Below are 20,893 nucleotides of genomic sequence, written 5' to 3'. Positions count from 1 at the left end.
TCAATCCCCTGCGGGGGAGAACCGGGATGTGTTCCACCTATTCAAACTGCTCCGGCGCCCACCCAGCATCATATGAAGCTGTTACCTTGAGGAAACGTTGAGGGATGAAGGTAGCCAGGAGTGTGGTGCTGATCACATCACCCGCACCTTCAGCCGTGATCAAGAAAGTGTGGGGCCCTAACTTCACACCAAAATTCCATTATCTAAAATCCTTACCTTAAAATTAATAATGGGATATGGAAAATAACTTTCCCAAAATAACTTTCAAGATATCAAACTCTCGCGAAGAGGCGTAAGCCATGTGACTTACAATTTGAAACAGTAGTTTAAGAACACCATGAAGGTATAATTTCAGATATTTGCCAGAAAATGCGCTAAAATGAAAATGTGAATTTTGAGGAAAATAACACCGTATAGTAAAAAATAAAAAATAAGAAAATACACCAATTTGAAAAAAAAATATCAAGGTCCCTACCGATTAGGCATAAATAAAACAAGAATAACAGTTGTAATTTATTGCATTAGTAACAGTGAGTCCTAACCTAATTTTCGGCATAATCACCACCGTTGTTCTGGCATGTGTCCTAGCATGGCACTAAATTTTGTATGCCCATTGTGTATGTGTCTGACATCAAAGACTGGAACTATCTCTACCGCAGTGTAGCTGTCAAATCCTTGCCCTGCCAGAAACCTCTTCAGTTAAACAAAGAGATGAAAGTCGGTACATTCAAGGCCAGGGCTGTACAGGGAGTGGTCTATGATCTCTCACCTGAAGTGATGCTAGGGCCCGTGTGTACTCAGCTGTATGGGGTTGTGCACATTCGATTGGCCTTCCGTGAATTGTCTGACCATACTATCACTCACACGATTGCTGGTGGGTCTGTTCCAAATTCTGAGCGTGCAATGTAGGCTACATCGCAGTCGGTAGGAGACTTTATGAGAGCTGCAATCTTTAACCTAGAACTGTCCTAAAACGGCTTCATTGCAACTGTACCAGATTACTGCTACATGCCACTTCTTCCTGCCTGCATATGTGTGTGTGTCACTCTTCGACCACTAGTGCTGCGTATAGGCATCATTGGAGCTTTTTTCAGGATGCCCCTCGTATATGAACTTTCACAAGCTTTTATTGTTAGTGTTTTCCTGTTTTAATGTGTTGTTTAGCTAAATCAGGTATCTATACAATGCAATTCTATAAATTCCTTGCGTTAAATTTCTAATACTTACATACCCTTTTCGTCAGCATTAATGGTATAACTACATGTTGTCAGTTTCACAGCACTTCACATGGATATACTGTACTGAAGCATAAATCCCATCGATAATGTAAGGAAATATGACACTTCCTTTTGTTCGATTCAGTTGTTTCACTTATATGCAAGAGTTAAGATGTTTGCTTTACAGAGAAGAGAGAATTAGCTTTATGCATTGAAAAATGAGTCCGCACTCATAGTTTTTGCAAGCAGAGGGTTCCAAACCCCAGTGGAAATATCAACATATAATACCGAGAATGTATAAGGAGACTGATAAATTACAAATTGTATTTAATCAATCACTCTTATCTCATTTATTCGTAACTTTAAAAATAATCAAGTATTTTATTTTAAACTTACTGCGTATGACAAAATTCCATAATCCTTCCTTAGCTTGTGAATTGTAATAATTTTCCAAATTCACTATTTTGCAGTTTGAATTCAAATCATAGAGCATAGAGAAATTAAGTCAATTTAATAGAAGATAATATTGGTACTTAGCAAAACCATACGTGGATCTGTACGAGTTTATTATTTCCATTTGCAAAAACATTGATTTAGTTTAGTTTGTAATTGTCAGGGAAAAATGTAAATTTTGTCCTGGAAAACCTGGAAAAATCAGGGAATTTCATTTCTGCTTGTTTGTAGCCACCCTGTAAAGTAAAGTGAGTACTAGTTTTTCCGTATTTATATACTACCGCGTCTCTCTCTTCTCAATTATGAATGCCATATACCGTATTGACTCATGTACGAAGGCAGGCTGAAAAGTAATGCCTGCTATTTTTTTGTGACTGTGTAAAGACATTTTGGATTTTGAGCAACCATGCATTGTGCTCTTCAGACTTTCCCCCTTCTCCATTCCAAGTTTCAAACTTCTATCACCAGGGATTGCTGAACTAGAGCGAGGAAAATGGCAGCATGTAACAATACTATGTCGGTGCACCTGAAACTGTGTGTGGTGACAGAGTTTTAACTGCAGAAGATGTGTCCCCAATTGACATTCATCAGATCATGAAGGCTTTTTATGGCAATGAATGTGTAACGTCAGTACTGTATGATGTTGGGCTGTTCATGCTCACAATGAAAACCACTGCTGAGGAACTCTCAACTCTCAAGAAGTTCTTTGTCACACACGTTGCTAATGAATTATGCATCTGTGTTGTGCAATGTGTTCTTTAAATGTGCCGCACTGCTTTTTAATATTCATAGAATCGGGGAGTATTTTATGTTTGATTGTGGAATTTGGATGATTGTATATTTTATTTTGGTTTTAGTTCAGTCAAGAAATAAATTTTCTATATTTGTAGGTTTCATCAGTAAAAATAGTATTCAGACAATATAATTTTATTTCATTGCGTTTATTGAAAATAAAACTGAATTAATGCTCTCATGAAGGATTTTCTGGTTGTTAGACAATTTTACTTTAATATCTCGTATCTATATAAAAGTTTGTTTTCATATTTGTCTCCAGTACACACAATTTCTGGTAGTACGAATCAAAAGTGGATGGATTAATATATTGTATAATTTCTTCTGTCAGGTTCTGGTGAAGAGAAGACTCCTCCAACTGGAAGTCAGAAGGAAGAACCAGAGAAAGCAGACGAGGCAAAGCAGGAGACACCAGAAACTGAGAAACCACAATCGGAAGAGAAGCCAGAGACAAAAGAGCAGAAGGAGACTGAAGAAAAGGCAAAAACAGAAGAGAAGAGCAAGAATGAAACTAAGAAAGATGAGAAGAAGCCTAAAGTTGTAATTCTCAAAGAGCCTATCGTAGCACATGAAGATATTTTGGATATAAAGGATCTTGATGGAACGCAGCTTCAAAATTCCTTTAAAAAGTAAGGCAATTCATTTATCGCTTCAATTGTCAGTTGTTGTTTTTTATTTTTTTTTTTCCATTGCATTTGCTGGTACTTTCTTGGTTTTTGTAGTACCTTAGTTTCTAGATTAACCCTCCGTAACCACTGAGTGCCGCCTTTTTTAAAATTTTGAATTATTTTCCTTACCAGCACAATAATGTTCAGGAAAGCACTAGGTACTACACTATTCCCACGAGAACATAGAGGTGTTCGCACCTTTTCTCTGACAGTTTTTCAATTGTTTACACGCTCTGAAGTGACCGGTTCTCTTTTGGCAGCGCTCAGTACCGTGCACGGGAACATTTTCTACCTAAATCATAGCATGCCAGCCATGAATTTGGGAGAAGAAGACTAGAACAATGGTACGAAGTTCGATATGCAAATTATTTGTATGCAGAAACCATTGCAGTACACATACGAAAGGTCAGAATTGTCAAAATAACAGTATTCAAAAGTGACATTGAGATTTGAACATTTTAAAAATATTTTGCAAGTTTCCTCGAGTTGTGTTTAAAACATTTTATTGTCCTTTCTATAAGTAAGATCTTGTCTGAAAATTTTTTAACAAATAATTCCTTTCTGAGCCCATATAAGTTGTTCAATTTCAATTCGTTTTGAAAAATACGTTGCAAATTTTGTGAATGGTGAGTTCATTTTTTAGTTCCTTTATTAAATGGTAAAGTTTTAGAATACTATTTTGGTGCATTTGCTTCAAGAGTGTAAGCTTGTAATTCTGAGACACTTTTCTCATTTTTAAAAGGTATTATAATAGCTAATAAAAATGTCCAAAATGGACATGTTTGCGTTCATATATATTTTGCATGATTTACAGTAAGTGCTATTGTAATTCAATATCAATTTGCATCAATAATTCACGTAAATAACATTGGTTTTGATGGGTGCCTGAGTGCCGAGCGTGGGACATTTGTGCTAATATGAGGATGCGGACAATGGAGGGTTAACAGTTATTGCTTATAATTAGGAATGGGGCAGTTAAATATGTCCTAAAAGCAAAAAAAAAACTGCCTGAAATGCAAATTAAACACAATGTTACCCTCTTCTAACTGAAGGCAAATGGACCATCTGGTTTAGCATTATCTTCGTGGCCCATAATAAGATGATTTTTGATAATGTCCTAGCCCTAAATATTATTGTTGATTTTTTAAAGGTGAAAGAATGTGAAAAATGTACTTAAGTTTTAATAGGTCAAAATACTACTTTTCCTGAAATGGAAATGCACTAAATAAGTTTCCTAATCGTACACATGTTAATTGATTTGCATTCCTTTCTAGGATAGAAGCATTAAATGAGTTTGATCGGCAAAAGCATAGAAGAGATGTGGCTTTGAATGGGTTGGAAAGCTTTGTTTTGGAAGTCCAGGAAAAAATGAATGTTGAAGAATTTAGGTCCGCAATAAAAGATGATGAAGCAGAAAAAATTAGGAAATCATGCTCAGAGGTATGTTATTGGTAGCATTTTTATAGATTTAGATTTTATTAAATTTCTAGATTACTCAACTTCCAACAATGAGAGCATATAATTTTTTTTGTCAGAATGCAAGTTGTATATTTTTCTTTCAATCCAAGTTTTGCATATTAATATTTTGAGATCAATGAATATTTAAATCCAGTGTTCAGTTATAGTTATTCTATACTTAAGCCTAAGAAGCAAACTTGAAACATTTATATTTATTTCAGGTATCCGAGTGGTTGTATGAAGATGGATGGTCTTCAGAGACAGAAGTTTTTGAGCAAAAGTTGAATGAGCTAAAAAGCCTTACCAAGGATTGGTTCAAGCGGGTGAGGGAACACAGAGAACGACCTGAAGCCGTAGCAGCCCTCAGGCAGATGCTGAATGCCAGTGGAAACTTCCTAACGCAGGCAAAGAATCTGAGTGGTGATGATCAGATGTTTACGACAGTTGAGCTAGAAATGTTAGAAACAAAAATTGTTGAAACAAAGGTAAAGTGTTGCTTTTATAAATTTTCTTTCACATTTCAGTAAAGTATGTATCATTATTTCAGCATTTCATAGTACATGGCACACTAGAACAAAGTAAAGAATCGTGTAATCATTGTGAGTGCCATTAGTCCACAGGTAGTTTGAAACTTACACAACTGTGTCTTTGTTCAGCTTCTGAATAAAAATACCAAAATTCATTTACTTTTTGTTTGTATTTCATAAGCAGTTTTTACTTCTACGGCCAAATTCATATACACTAATGAAGAAGTTAGAGGAGCGTGAAGAGAATATTTGCCATTTTGTATTAGCATTGGTAATGTAGACACAGTGGTGTAGTCAGTAGGGTATCTGCTGACATTCATCTCCACTATGGCCCAGCTTTACCCTATTTGTAATTATTTTATTTGTATTTTTATTCTACAGTAAATCCTCCCAATTATAGTGTTTTCAGGACCTGTGACTGAAGAACTTTCAGGAAAATTTCATAATTTGTTTCATCTGGACCAGAAAGGGAAAGTGTACAAAACGACGATACCTAAGAATGTAACATCAGGGTGCCATTTTGTTTCCCAATTTTCAGGGCTGATCTGATACTACTTTAAACAGATACCAGTAGCAGTTACAGATTCCCACCAATACCAATAAAGTACTGATGAAAAAATTACCGATACAGGTAACTGATATTCTACTGATCCAATATAAAATTCCAAATGGTCCTTGAAGAACGTGAATGGTCCATTGACCTTAATAAATACATATGCTACCAGTGGACTGCCACGCAAAAGAAGTTGTATACTTAGATATTTAATTTTTAAAGAAGTAGACAGTGGAAATTATATGTTCGTATACATAAAAAATATAACAAAATGACAGAATATTGCACTAAATTAGAAGATATTTACAGATATATCAGATCGTTAAAATTATCGGTAATTTTACCGATAGGTCTATGTCAGCCAATACAGATAAGAGTACTAATTAATCTGTTCCACCTGTAGAAAAAAATTCTAGGTAATTCAGAATGTTAAATTTTTATATATACATTTTCCACTCTTAACTATATCAAAGCAATTCCCTCCCAAAAGGTTTTCTTGAAAATATTCATAATTTTACGTGAGATAGTATTTCATTTATCTCCACAATTTTGTTGCAAAAGTAATGGAAAATAATAGATTTTGCAGAATTTCGAGCATATTTGGACTCTGCAAAAGTGTCATGTAAGATTTTTGCAGGCTCCCCGGGACATCCAAACACCAGAAAAGTATAGTCAGTCCTAGTAATTTTGGCTTCGTACTTTTGGGAAGATTAGAGACGGGAAGTCAGCAATAAATGTAGTTCAGCTGATTTTTTTTGCACAAAAAGGAACATGTTACAGATACACTAAGAAGTATTTTTAATTTTTGTGATGTAAGTGAAGTGTGTATTGAGTTTTTATTTTCATTTTCTTCTTGAAGGAGTGGATGTTAAAAATGGAGGGCGAGCAGGCTCAGTTACCACTTGTTGCAGAGCCAAAATTAACTTTGAAAGCAATTGCTGAGAAAATAGCTACACTAGATAGAGAGGTGAGTATTATCTTTAATATGTTATGTAAGAGTGATGAGACAAGAAATAATGAAATACTCTTTTTTCCTACTTAGTTCTACTTTTAGAATAATAATCCACTAGAAGGGATTATTGGGCTCTGTAAAACTGATGAAGATATTTCCATTATTTATATGTTTTAAGTGCACACCAAAGGAAATTTGCCATCAAGTACCACCATCAAAAGTGTATTTGTACTCTTGTACTAGTATTTCATTGCTCCTGAATCCGAAATTATGAGAAAGATGTACCAGAACCTATTGAACCTATTGATTTTTAATAATGATGTGCATGCATAAATGTTTCATTGTGTTTCTTCCCTCATCTGTTTCATCTTTAACAGGATGTAGATGGAAAAGGGTGTAAAATGAGCAACACACATATTCTTCACCTTGAGTGCAAATGACAAAAAAACAAACTCAATGCACATATATACCATGTGTTTCAAAAATAATAGAGGGAGTTACAAAAAAGTATTGAACTTGCTTTAATGAAACCAGTCTAGAACTAACGAGGAATGAAAACAGTATTTTTTCACACCTACAAGTGTGTGGACAATGGGTGACATGGCACACATAGATGATAGTCTAGTTCTTGCAACACTCGTATCAACATGGGCCTGTCGATAGTATACGATATCACGTGACATCTGTGGAATGAATACCCTGTGTTTGATGAAACCCCACACAAAGAAGTCACACTGTAAGATTGAGTGATCTTGGGGACCAAAACACTGAACAAAACTTGGTGTGATGTGTCACTTAGCAGCAGGAATGTGAAGTCTCAGCTTAATAAAACATACACGTTACAAACTGCGTTCCTCGTTCATTCTCAACTCGTTTCATTAATGTAAGTTAGATAATTTACTTGCAATAATTTTGTGTAACCCCGTGATTATTTCTGAAACACTGGTAATAATTATTTCATTTATAAATTCAACTTTTCAAGAGTAAAAACTAGAACATGTTTTTCTCCAACATATTTGAAGAACCAGAACAGTTATGATACATGATTAGCAGTTACTAATTATTGCACTTTATTGTTCTTTTAATTACTGAAAGAATCAGCCCAGATGTATTTTTGCTGTTATGTTGTTAAACAATGCAGAAACATGTATTTTTCAAAGAAGATTGTGATATTTAGGGGATTTAATATATTGGTACTTGTGCTGAGAGAATTGAAAGTGTCTTAAGTACATAAAAGCAACATATTCCATGTGACCAGCTTGCCATATGAATTTTTACGTAACTTGAATTTATCTTGGGAATGTTACTTTCATAGAACAAAACTGAAGCCAGAGCCCGGAACAAACAATCCAGTGGAGCACTACCATCTCCATCCCAGATGTAGTATCCTCAGTTAATGAAGGCAATGGTCCTTCGAAATTAATCTGAGAAAAGAATCCAATTCGCAATGCAGAAACACAAATCTTTACTTATGGAATCCTATTATGTTCATGGCTTGGTAGAGTGCAGACCAATAGTTGAAATGTATATCTCCTTATAATGTCGATGCTAAATATTTCATTCTCCAGTAGGGATTAAGCTAAAATGAAAGTGATAAATTTACCCCATGGAACTGCTCATCACTATAATTGAAAATGTTTTTTTGGCCATTGAGTTTGTTATTTTTACTTCCAGGTGAAATATTTGGTTAATAAGGCAAAAATATGGAAGCCAAAAAAGACTCCAGAAAAAGCACAGGAGGAAGGTGAGTGGATTTAAACAGTCTATACTAGTAACTGACATGCAGACTTTGGTTGTTGTTTTTTTTTTTTTCCCAAAGTCTTTTATTTGAGTAAAATAAAGGTATTGTATTTGCTGCAGTGTTGATACATCAGGGTGGCGACACCTGGAAAACCAGGAAAAGTCAGGGAATTTGAGGTGTTATAAAAAGTCAGGGAATTTTGACTTGATTGACTTTTTTTTAAAAGATATTGTTATGGAACTCTGCATGGAAACAGGAAATCTTGTTGCTAAGTTTCGGCCTCAACTTTTAGGCCCCTTTTATAAAGGAGGAGAGAGAGAGAGATTTCAGATGGAGGGGATGGGAGCGGGTGGCGCTGTCCGATAGTTGTCGGACGTCGTAGTAAGGCATTTTGTTGGACAAACTGAAGGAACATGGAAACAAATAGGCTCCATTGATACATACGATTTTTGTCGAATATCGCCACCCGACAAAGTATCTCACTACAAGATGCGACAGAAATTGCATGCATGGCACCTATGGAATTGATTTTTGTTGGATGTCTTCGGACTGCAACATCCAACAAAAATCGCATGCATAAACAGGAGCTTTACACTGCAAATATGCTGCTGTAATTTTATTACTCTTCTGGCTCACTTCACCTTGTTTAATGTAGCAATGCTTACGAAAGTTTTCTTTCATCATCCTGACATATTACTGGTTTCGCCCAAGTTAACATTCATTTACAATGACATTGCACTATTCTTAGATATCAAGAAGAACCCAACAAAATGGGATATGTATTGAATACTATCACAAAAAAGTGAAACATGAATCTGCATTGGTGAACGTTATAAAAATTTAGCAAGTGCATGCTCCCAACCTCAAATTTCATGCAACACTAGTAATTGCAATTAAATTAACGCCACTCTCTGTCCTGTCTGTTTAAACTCATGAGAGATGGTCATTAATATCTCACTGAGTGAAGTTAATGTCCAATATTATGAAATAAAATACTATTAATAAATATGTAAATATTTTAATATCATATTTACTCAAATCATTCAATCATAAAAGCAAATCACTTTATTCAAGAATTGACTTTTCTCTGCCAGCCCTGCCAAATTTTCACTTTCCATCTACTGATTTATATGAGGGGTGCCCAGAAAGTAATTTCCAATGAGTAGGAACCTTGATTTTTCGCAAACGTGAAAACTTTGAAAAATGTTAATTGCTGTGATGTTGTGTTTATGAATGTGCACTGATGTGTGGACACATTTTTCGCCCATTCGAAATATCGAAATAATGCGAATTTGGCATAAAATGCAAATTGTTGGCTTTTAGTGATTTTTTTTTTTAAAAAAATGTCCTAAAGCAACGAAAAATTCCTTGAAATCCAACATTTTTGTCTTTTCTATGCTTAAAGAAACAAAATGTGCCATATTTGAGCACATAAGTAATGTATTTTAGAGAGTTCTACGTACTCTTTTTGGTCGTTTTCCATTTTCTTGGTCGAAATGCATTGCTACTTTAGTTTTTACGAACTTAGTTAACCTACAAGGGTTGTTTTTTGTCTGTTTTTTTTTCTTACGACCTTTTACGATCCTTCACGAGTTAGAGAACATACACATCCTTTTGACCTACTTGTGTAGTGTGAAACGGTATGAGCTGGAGACATCCTTTGACCTACTTTTGTAGTAGGTGAAAGGGTAGGAGCTGGTGACTTACTTTGACCTACTTTTGATTTTACGACCTTTTACGGGCTAAGCTAACATAAAAGGAGAAACAAAATGAACGGTAGAGGCTCCGGCAACACTTTTTAAGCTATTTTTTTTACCTCTTGCAAATTTGCACCATGTTTCTTCTTATGCTTAATGCACCTTTTAACCTTTTTTTTTTACGATCCTTTACGTGATAAACTAACCTACATGACCTAGTCCTTGCTAATTAAAAAAACAGATTTTTGACCGAAAGTGTAACCGTCCGAGATCCGGTCAAAATTATGAAGGGAGAGACGATGCTAACGCAAAAAGCGATCATCCTTTCGAAAGTTATGACTCATTTGGTGGACCAAACCCCCCTCCCTTGAACTTAGGTTCCCCAAAATTTTGTACACGTACTCTGCATCATCAAAATCTCCCAGTTTTCGATTTTTTTTTTTTTTTTTTTTTTTTTTTTTTTTTTTTTTTCGTAGGACTTGGAAAATATTTTCAGAGGGACCTACGCAATTTTGAAATTCCCAGTCAGAGAGAACATGCTAACTCTTCTAAAATTTTCGACACCCTTGACCTCTCGGGACCTACAAATTTTTTGCTACGTCGCCGGGGGGTATTTTTCGCCGTTTCAGAGATCCGGTCACCATTTTATGATTTTTGTAATTTTTTTTTAATTTACTGTAAATTACGATTTTTCTGAATGGTGCAAGAAATGATATGAAGAAAACTTTGTTACTTGTATTTTCAAGTTGAAGCTTCAAAACTGTTCCGTGACCCTCTCGTTCTTGACATCTTGGACGAACGACTTCTCTACCACCAGGATTACGCTGCAAATGGAAAACTCTCTATTTTTGCCATTGTTCGAAGACAAGGAGAGAAAGTGATCAGCTTTTGTAATATTTTATTTTTTACTATCATATCATCCATCCTCTTACAATCCTTGGTTGGAGTACAAAAATTTTAGGTTGATGAGAATAGGGTATCCATGTTAATTTGCAGTTGTCAATCGAATAACACTTTTAGAATGCAATGGTTTGTCAAACAAACACTAAGAAAAGTCACTGGGTGGAATTTTTGAAACTATACGGAATGTGAAAATGTATTTTTTTTTATCTATTTCTCATAAAGCTACATGCCATCGGAAAGTATCGTATCTGTGAAATTGCTGCATGAAGAGTTGTAAAATGCCTTAAAAAAGAAAGTCCATTTTTATGTACAGTAAAGTTAATCGCAAGTGAAGCTATAGTTTTCTAAAGTGACGGTTATTGATATTTCCAACACTGAACACACAAGGTCTGAAGGTTTTTTTTGTCTGCTTTTTACACCAGCAGCGGAAGATAGAACTTATTCGCCGTGTTCTCTCTCCTTCCACCTTTCAATGGTTGAGATTTGTTTTTCAAGTTCTGTTGAGTTTTGTTGTTTTGTATGAATTGGGTCTTATAGTATAAAATATTTCTGACTCTTTTTTTTTTTTTTTTTTTATAAAATAGGTGATGGATATGAATGTTATTCCCTTTTCCCTTTATCAAAATTAGTTGGTGATTAAATTTCATTGCGTAATTTGAAATATCGATAAAGGACTTTCATTCTATTGAAGGTACGAGGGTCACTACTTATATTTTGAGCCTTGGCAACACTGATTGAAGTTAGGCGCGATTTGACGTTTGCACGGAATCGTCTGGCATTATTGAACATAACGTACTTCAAATGTTTTGTCAATAGCTTCATTTGTGTTGTTTATGTTGACTTGGAGATTGCGCGACAACAATAAAATGGAATTAACTCGTGAACATTTTCGTGCGATGATTTTTTACGATTTTCGACGTGGATTATCAAGACAAGAGTGCATCGATCAACTTACTTCCACATTTGGCGATGAAGCCCCATCCTTTGCCACTGTGAAACGCTGGTATAACGAATTTAATCGTGGCCGCCATTCGCTCACCGACGAGATTCGCGAAGGTCGTCCAAAATCAGTTGTTGTTCAAGAAAACATTGATGCTGTGCAAAACCTAATACTGCAAGATCGTCATGTGACATACTGTGAGATTGAGGCAACCATAGGCATTAGTTCCACCAGCATATATAAAATATTACATGATCATTTAGCTGTGAGAAAGGTATGTTCTCGTTGGATCCCACACAATTTGACAAAAACTCAAAAAGACGCTCGCGTCAATTGGTGCAAACAAATGCTCAATAAATACAATCGTGGTGCTTCAAAAGACGTATATAAGATTGTAACAGATGACGAATCATGGATATATGCATATGAGCCGGAATTAAACAGCAGTCGACTGTATGGGTGTTTCAAGATGAACCCAATCCAACAAAAGTTGTTTGCGCTTGAAGCACATCGAAACAAATGGTCGCCTGTTTTTTCGGGAAAATTGGTCATGTGGCAACTGTGCCTTTAGAGGAACGTAGAACGGTCAACTCTGAATGGTACTCAACAATTTGTTTGCCAGAGGTCTTCGGTCAAATACGGAAAACAAACAAACGCCGTCAGATCATTCTTCATCAAGACAATGCCAGCTGTCACACATCTCGTCTAACAACCGACTTTATGAACAGTCAAAAAATCGAATTGATGGGTCATCCGCCGTACAGTCCTGATTTGGCACCCAATGACTTCTTCTTGTTCCCGAATGTCAAGAATAAATTGCGTGGACAACGATTTTTGTCGGCGGAAGATGCCGTTGATGCGTTCAAAAACCATATTATGGAGGTGTCTCAAGAAGATTGGAAAAACTGCTTTGACACACATATCAAAGTTGCAATATTTTTGTTTTGCTTCTCCACTCTCCAGAGAGGTTTTTTTTTTTTTTTTTTTGACAATGTTTTTGAATTAACTGCTCTTAAATTAACTGGCATCCAGAAACAAATGCATAGACTATAAAAGAAAACGTAGAATTTTTTAATGATAGGATATCATATGCAGTTTTTAATAAATGTTCATGCACCAACGGAAGTTAAAGATGATTTTTATGCAGAGTTAGAACAGGGTTTTTTGATAAATTTTCCTAGTATGATATGAAAATTCTGTTAGGTGACCGTAATGGCAAAGAAGAGGCATTGGTAAAGAAAGTCTTCGTGAATTAAGTAATGATAATGGTATAAGATTAATTATCTTTGCAACCTCAAAAAAAAAAAAATTGTGAAAAGTACCATTTTCTTCTGCTTTCCTCCAGGTGGTCAAATTATTATATTCTCATTGATAAAAGAACTTATTACACAAAATAAACATATCCCTTCTAATAGCACATTTAAGTAACTACCGGAGTATTAAGTGTATTCCTGTATAAAGGTGTTTATTTCTTTACTCAAATATTTACAGCAGAATTAATCAATTTTCCGTGAATTGCATAACTCGCAGGATAATTCAATCTTCAGAGAGTGTCATGTCGGTAAATAAACTCAAAATTTCATGTTTAAGAGTCTATTTCACATTTTGCAGTTCCTTTCGTGACTAAACAGGGTTGGAATATGCACCTCACATCTTTCAAAAACATGAAAAATCAGCATTATAAAGTGTTATTCCACATTTTCATCAAAAACGAAATATGTATGCCTGTAACCATAGCCAAACTGATCTGATATAAAATTCTTAATGGTCCTTGAAAAACTAGAATGGTTCATTTACCTCCTTAATAAATGCATGTTACCAGGTGACTGCAATGCAAGAGAACTTACATATTTAGACATTTACTTTTAAAAAACTAGGGCACTAATAGAGTAAAAATTAGTGTATTTACTCATGTATAATGCACACTTTTTTTTTTCCAAAATTTTTGCCTCCAAAAACTAAAATAATTCAGACAGGCAACATGAAATCATGCATGTTTTCATTATGTCACTGCATATACGTGTTGTACACCAAAAGTACGTGTCGGTTCGTTCTAATTTTCAAGAAAAATGAAATACCATGAAATAACCTGTGTTTATTTTTCAACAAACTCTCCCTCTTTATTGATACATAGTTGCCATCGCTCAGTCCATTTTGTGTAGCATGTGGCATAGTCATATTTGGAGGTATGTTTTAGATACTGGAAAACAGCACTTCCCAGGGATGATCTATTGGCAAAATGGCGTCCACGAAGAGAATTCTTGAGGTTTGGGAACAACCAGAAGTCACTCGGGGCTAAATCTGGTGAGTATGGTGGATGTGTCGGAAGTTCAATACCGTGGTCAGCCAAGAATGAGGTCGTGTCAAATTTGCAACACTGGATCGAACGCAAGCATCTTTTTGATCGTCACTAAGCAATCGTGGAACCCAGCGAGAGGAAACTTTCTTTAGGCACAAATCTTTGGTGATTATTCGTTCTACTGTTCCCATTGTTAGCCCCAGGGTATCACAAATCTCCTGCATGGTGACATGCCTATCTTCCATGATAAAATGTTCAACACGGTCAATGTTAGCATCAGTTGATGCTGTTTTCGGACGTCCAGACCTCTGCTCGTCTTTCACACTTGTTTGTCCATCTTTGAACTCACGCACCCACTTCCTAACAGTGTTTTCTGCAAGAGCACTATCACCACACATGGCCTTTAGTTGGCGATGAATATCGGCTGCACAACGTCCAGCTGCGGTAAGGAATTTCACAATTACCCATTGCTCTTCAAGTGGAAATTCCATTTCCCCAGGCAGTATCAGAAACAAGTCTTACTCCTTCAGCCACTGTCACTCAACTACTGCCACCTAGCACACAAAACTGACACTGCTTGAAGACGAAGGATGGAAGTCTCCTGATGCCATAGTTATTTCCCTGCAAAGAGAAGAAATGTTGACTTCAGAACAAAACGACACGTACTTTTGGTGTGCACCTCGTAAAATGTATACCGTATTTACTCGTGTATAATGTGCACCCTGGTTTTTGATGGGGAAAAGTGACAAAAAAATTTATCTCTTCTATAATGCTCAGTATAATCCAGGTTCAACAAATGGATATAGAAAATATCTTCCCGAGTGCTGCAAACCCATAACGTAATTTTGATCTAATTTCTTGTACTACAGAATAAACAAGGTTATTACAGTAATGAAAGCATTGGAATGATAAACACAATGGAGGGAGGGGGTGGGGGGTGTAAGGTGCCTTGGGTTGCTAACTCATTGTATACACAAGATGATATTCTCCTTCGTCCACATAGCAACAGCTTGACAACCTACAACTAAGAAAGCAATTTCTTGAACCCGACTTGTACTGCACATTATACATAATATCCCTTGGCGCAACAGCCCATTGAGGGTCCTGGCCTACCTACCAACTGCCAGTCTTACTCATTCAACCAAAGTGGGAGATCATGCAACCAGTTATGGGGTGATGTGTGTTCAGCATGTCGAATCTCCAGTCATTGTTCTAGGTTTCCATGACGGTTATGCTACTCATTATACATGCATTACACTAATACTGTAATATGTTCCATCCCTATTAAATTTTGTATCATTGTGGAAAATGCATATTGAATATTTGTACAGATCAAAAGAATATGTTTTAATGTGTACAACCTTGTCTTCGTCCTTTTCATATTTATTCACTTTTAGAGAAAACCATAAATAAAACTGATGAAGAGAAACCCGAGACAGTGAGTGCAGATGATGTTCCGAAAAAAGAAGCAATTCATGAAAAGCCTCCAGAACAAAAAAAGGAAAGTCCGCCCACAACGCCACAACCAGATGCAGAAATTCCATCCCCAGACGAGGATGTAGAGACTGTATTGGCAGATGAAAAAACATACGCAGGAAGTAAGTATAGTTTTAAAGAGAATGATGGATTGGATGTGCATAAAATGTCAACAGTTAAGTGAACAAATTTGATTTTAGTAATCAGGGATTCTTGTTGAAGCTTAGCCAGAATTTGAACTGGGAATTTATGCTGGTAATGATTTTACGTGAATTGAAAAGTTGGTCTATAATGTTGACAGAATATTGGTCTCGCATCTCATCTCATCGTTGGGCCCCAATTCATTTAGGAATTTTCATTAAATGACTTTGTTGCCAATTTCATATTTAACTACAGGCATTTGACAAACAACGAAAATTAAGTAAGTGGTCAGAGATTTTTGTTGTACCAAGCATATTGATATGATGTGTGAGATATTGTGTAAGTAGGGACATATGTTATGGCAAATAAATATCAGAAGTGAAATTTGTGTGTTTAAATAGTAAGTAAAATCCCATCATTAACATGCAAAATAAAATATTCAATTCTAAAACACATACCTAATCTTCACTTATATAAAGTACAGGGGAAAAAACTCAAGATTCCGTGAATTAGTGGTGTCTTATGTGCAGAAAATCTATATTTAAAATTAATATTGGATTTTATTTGATTGAAATTGAAAATTAATAGTGGGGTGGCAAAATCTTTTACAACACTAAGAAAACTGCTAGGTAAATCTCATGTGCATTGAGAGGAAAAATTCAGTGTTTTTAGTTAGAAAATAAATTGGAATACTTTAATTCTGTAGCTAAGCTTCCAACAGGGTGCAGCGAGGTTTGACTAGTTTGCCAACGTGGTTGGTGGTCACTGACATGGCCCCCTACCATCATCAGCTCTTCTAGCAGGAAGCCAGTAGAATCATACCTTTTGCTCCGTAGCCTGTCCCTATTTGTAGGTTATAATGCTTTTTTTTGTTATGTTTCTAAAATTAGCATTGTGGTGGTGGTTGCAGTTATAATTTCTCTTCTTACTCCTGAAACATTACGTCACTACTTGTGCATTACCATATTACTGAGGAAAGGCATGCACGTGTTTTTTCTTCTTTTGGGATGGTTCATCATAGCACATGCAATATAATTTCTTGAATACGGTTATGAGGACATTTTAGGAAGAACATTGTTGTTAGTCATTAATTAAATCTTGTTTTGTGTTTGTGTGTATGATGTCTTATGTGGGTAGCTCTAAATATGAAGGAATATATCTGTGTGTGTTGGTGGGTGGTATATTACTGTAAATGCCTCCATGTAAAAAGCTCTGATCAGATTGCTGTGCAGTAGCAAATTAATATACAGGGTGTCCTGTAAGTCTGGACCATAGGAGAAAAATGCATAGAATTACAGTCTGTTCAAAGTGTCCACCATTGCATTGCATACACAGTTGAAGACTAAATCTGCAACAATTTATGGATGACTGTCCAGAAAGTTGCTAACACGGCTGCACAGTGCATTCTTAAAGATGGAGAATACTCTGAATTTTGACCTTGTGCACAACGGCTTTCAGGCTGTCCCACGAATAAAAATTTAGGGGAGTGAGATCTGGGTTCCTTGAAGGCCTTGGCATACAGTCCAATGTGTGGAAATTGAGTGTTAAGGTAATGTTGCACTGTCAGCACTTAATGTGAAGGGGTACCATCTTGCTGAAAACTCCTATGGGTCCAGACTTGTGGGACACCCTGTATTGGGAAAATGAGCTACTGGAATAAAGTACTTACTTCTCTGTGAAACCAATTTATTGAAGTTTTTTGATTTCCACTCAAGAACATGCTGTGCTATTGCTTGCCAGGCTCCCAGTGTGTATTGTTTTGCTACGAGCCACCAGGTGCCCTGTTGTTGCCTGTATGGTTTTGGTACCTCTGCTTCTCTTGGGTATTACAGTAGTTGTGTTTTGTCCCTGTCTGCTGTTAATGTTGGGTTTATGTGAGAAGTGCACAACAGCATGCATTTGTTTGATTTTTGTTTCTGGAGTGTGAGCTACATGCCTGGTGTGTATTTTTCGGATTGTGTAGTTATTGTATTTGACATGCTTGGCAAATCTGGTGGGATGAGATATTTCGTGCCTGTCAGACAATGCTGAATTTTCATGTTGACAGATTTAATGGATCTGCTGATGTAATATGCCTTGCAATTATTCTCTGCATTGTAAAAACTTGGATTATCAAGGGAGGGGGAGACTGTCATTTCTGTTTGCTGAGTGTGTTGTCTATTAGTAGTTTGTTTGTGAGCTACGATGATATTGAAGGGTTGGAGGGTTTTGGATAGGCAGTTGGGAGTTGTGGGATGGTAGAGGAAGGCAATCCACTGGGTGCTGGTTGGAGCTGGCTCAAATGTGTCTTGCATTTCAACTTTGCTACACCATGGGGAAAATTTATGCTGAAGCAGTAAGAGAATGCTCTTTGGAAACAAGTTCAGCCACACATTCAACTTTTGTTTGGGTGGATGGTTGAAGAGGACATACGGGTTACATGCATCTGTTTTTCTGTACGTGGTGGCTACAGATTTGTTGCTTTTCCATCTGATAGTGAGGTCCAAAAACATTTGATATTGAGTGAGGTTCAAAAACAGTTGACATTGCCTTCCTTTTAAGGTCTATTGTGAATTTGAGTCTGGGGTGGATGTTGCCGGAGTTTGTCCTTTTTTGTCAGCAAGTTGCAATTATGCTCAAACACCATGCTGCTTTGCAACTTCTGAATTGGTATAGCATAATTTCACATATTCAGTATCATTTCTTTTTCATGCTTTCTCTACCATTTTTTGTGTGTGTGTGTGTGTGTGTGTGTGTGTGTGTGTGTGTGTGTGTGTGTGTGTGTGTGTGTGTGTGTGTGTGTGTGTGTGTGTGTGTGTGTGTGTGTGTGTGTGTGTGTGTGTGTGTGTGTGTGTGTGTGTGTGTGTGTGTGTGTGTGTGTGTGTGTGTGTGTGTGTGTGTGTGTGTGTGTGTGTGTGTGTGTGTGTGTGTGTGTGTGTGTGTGCGTGCGTGCGTGCGTGCGTGCGTGCGCGCGCATGACGAAAGTTTTAACTTCACATAGAATGGATCTTGCCTGACACTGTCTTTTAATTTTATTTCCTAAATGATAGGGATAAGCCAATATGAAATTTTGGCCAATAAAGTACCAATATAAAATTTACCGATCAGATATAAAATTCAAAATGGTCGTTGAAGACCTGAATGGTTCATTAACCTCCTTAATAAATGTGTTTCAAGGTGACTACAGTGCAAAAGAAGTTGCATATTTAGACATTTACTTTTATAGAAATAGGGCATAGAGATTTATCTATAAAAGTTGTAACAAAATGTTAGAATGTTGCACTAAATTACAAGATATTTATAGATACGTCGGATCGGTAAAATAATCTGTAATTTTACCGATAAACCGATAGAGTACCGATTAATCTTTCCTGTCCCTATTGATAGTTTTGAAAAGTAGTTTAAAACAATAGTATTTGTATGCAGTAATTATGTTGTTTGCCAAATTGTCAAAAAACATTTACTTTTTGTGTTCTTTCCGTTGATATCCATCAGGACATCACTCAACACTGCCAACATTTACAATAAATCAAAGGATACTTTATTTCAGTTGGTTATATTTACATTATTCCTTCATCTTTGATTGTAACTTCTGTTTATTCATTACACATTCCTGACATTAGATGAACCTCTTGCAGGTGTAGTACCTGAGGAAATAAAAGTTGTACCAAACACTCACACAGAGCCTGAACCTTCAATTTTGATGTCTGCTCTTATTGTTTTTGTGATCCACGTCATGTTTATTTGGGCTACAGATTTTCCTATGCCACATTTTTTTAGGTTTGTGAATTTATTACTGCCTTCTTTCTTCCTTCTCTGTTTTCCTTATTCATGCATGTGGGGCAAAAATGCTATGGTCCTTGTTCTAGCTTTGAAAAACTACACCCTGAAATGCATAGGTCAAAAAACGTTAAATTCTTAGTTGTTTATTTTGACTTTTTCTGTTTCTTTGTGCTTGTAAAGTAAATGTTTACCTAATGAACTAAAGGACAAAGCTTTTAATGGCATATTTAATGAGATAATAGTGAATTCTGTTTATCATCTGTAAAATTTAGAGCTGAACCGATACCAATGTATCGGTATCAGCCAATACCAATGGTATCGGTATCTGAAAATATCAGTTGGAATTCATCTACTGATACCAGCCAATACTTTCTAGCATTTTGGTGTTTACAGAGTCTGCAAAAATCCCACGCAACATTTTTGCAGAGTCTCATTATCCTGGAAATTATGCAAAATTCAAATGTTATTTTTATTTTGCACCAATTTTGCATGAAAACCCATATTTTGTGATTACAAAATAACTATTTTAATTTTCTGATGTAATTCTGGAATATTCTAAATCAAATTTCATGGTAAATTGGTGCATATAATTGGAGAAGAATATTTACACATCGATATTTATAAATATTTTCAATTAATTAGTTTTAATTAATTAATTAGTTAATTAATTTTAATTACTGCAATTTTAAAGTATCGGAATCAGTATCAGTGGGAATCTGTAGGTGAACCGGCATTGGTGGTATCAGCTCACCCCTAGTAAAATTATCACAATTTTTATGATATATTACAATATAATATGACTATATCAGTTGATACCATTATTGTACTGATTAATCTGTTCCATTTTTATTATTTACTGAAGACTGGTGTTCTGGGGCCCACGCAGCTTCAAATCTGGGGATAACCCTGGAGGGTAAAGGTGGCTAGAGTGTGATGCTGATCACATCACCTCCAAAGTGGCCAAGATCAAGAATATGTGTGACTCTAACCCCACATCACCTAAGTGTGCCTTCATGGCAGTGCTATGTGCACAGGAAACTTTACATTTAGCGTACCAAAGCTTCCATGCCTTACGCCAGAAATCAAAACTGTCCCATGCATTCCAGGGTTAGGTATATCTTTTACATTTCTCATAACGTACGAAGCTAAAAATTTACAAGTTGATCTCTTCATTTTTGACATTAAACACAATAAAAAAATGATATTGTACATGAAGAAGAATAGAATTGACATGAGTCTTTTACGTATGTGAAAGTATGACATACTTGAATTACAACACAATATGAATACTGTATGTAACTATTTGTCATGGAG

General features: G+C 35.9%; 1 protein-coding gene across 2 annotated transcripts in view; it reads left to right on the top strand.

The window, feature by feature from the left end:
- The window catches only part of Grp170 (hypoxia up-regulated Grp170 co-chaperone protein), a 95,141-nt gene that overhangs the window by 64,430 nt on the left and 9,818 nt on the right, over window positions 1-20,893 (top strand). For both annotated transcript variants that reach the window (XM_083111693.1, XM_083111692.1), the window contains exons 11-16: window positions 2,794-3,091; window positions 4,405-4,570; window positions 4,810-5,073; window positions 6,528-6,635; window positions 8,295-8,364; window positions 15,598-15,798. In XM_083111693.1, the coding sequence (XP_082967819.1) occupies window positions 2,794-3,091; window positions 4,405-4,570; window positions 4,810-5,073; window positions 6,528-6,635; window positions 8,295-8,364; window positions 15,598-15,798 (1,107 nt within the window). The remainder of the gene's footprint in view (window positions 1-2,793; window positions 3,092-4,404; window positions 4,571-4,809; window positions 5,074-6,527; window positions 6,636-8,294; window positions 8,365-15,597; window positions 15,799-20,893) is intronic.

The sequence above is a fragment of the Lepisma saccharinum genome, chromosome 25 (genome assembly GCF_977018435.1).
Source record: "Lepisma saccharinum chromosome 25, izLepSacc3.1, whole genome shotgun sequence".
NCBI lineage: Eukaryota > Metazoa > Arthropoda > Insecta > Zygentoma > Lepismatidae > Lepisma > Lepisma saccharinum.
This window is presented reverse-complemented; position numbering and strand designations above follow the sequence as displayed.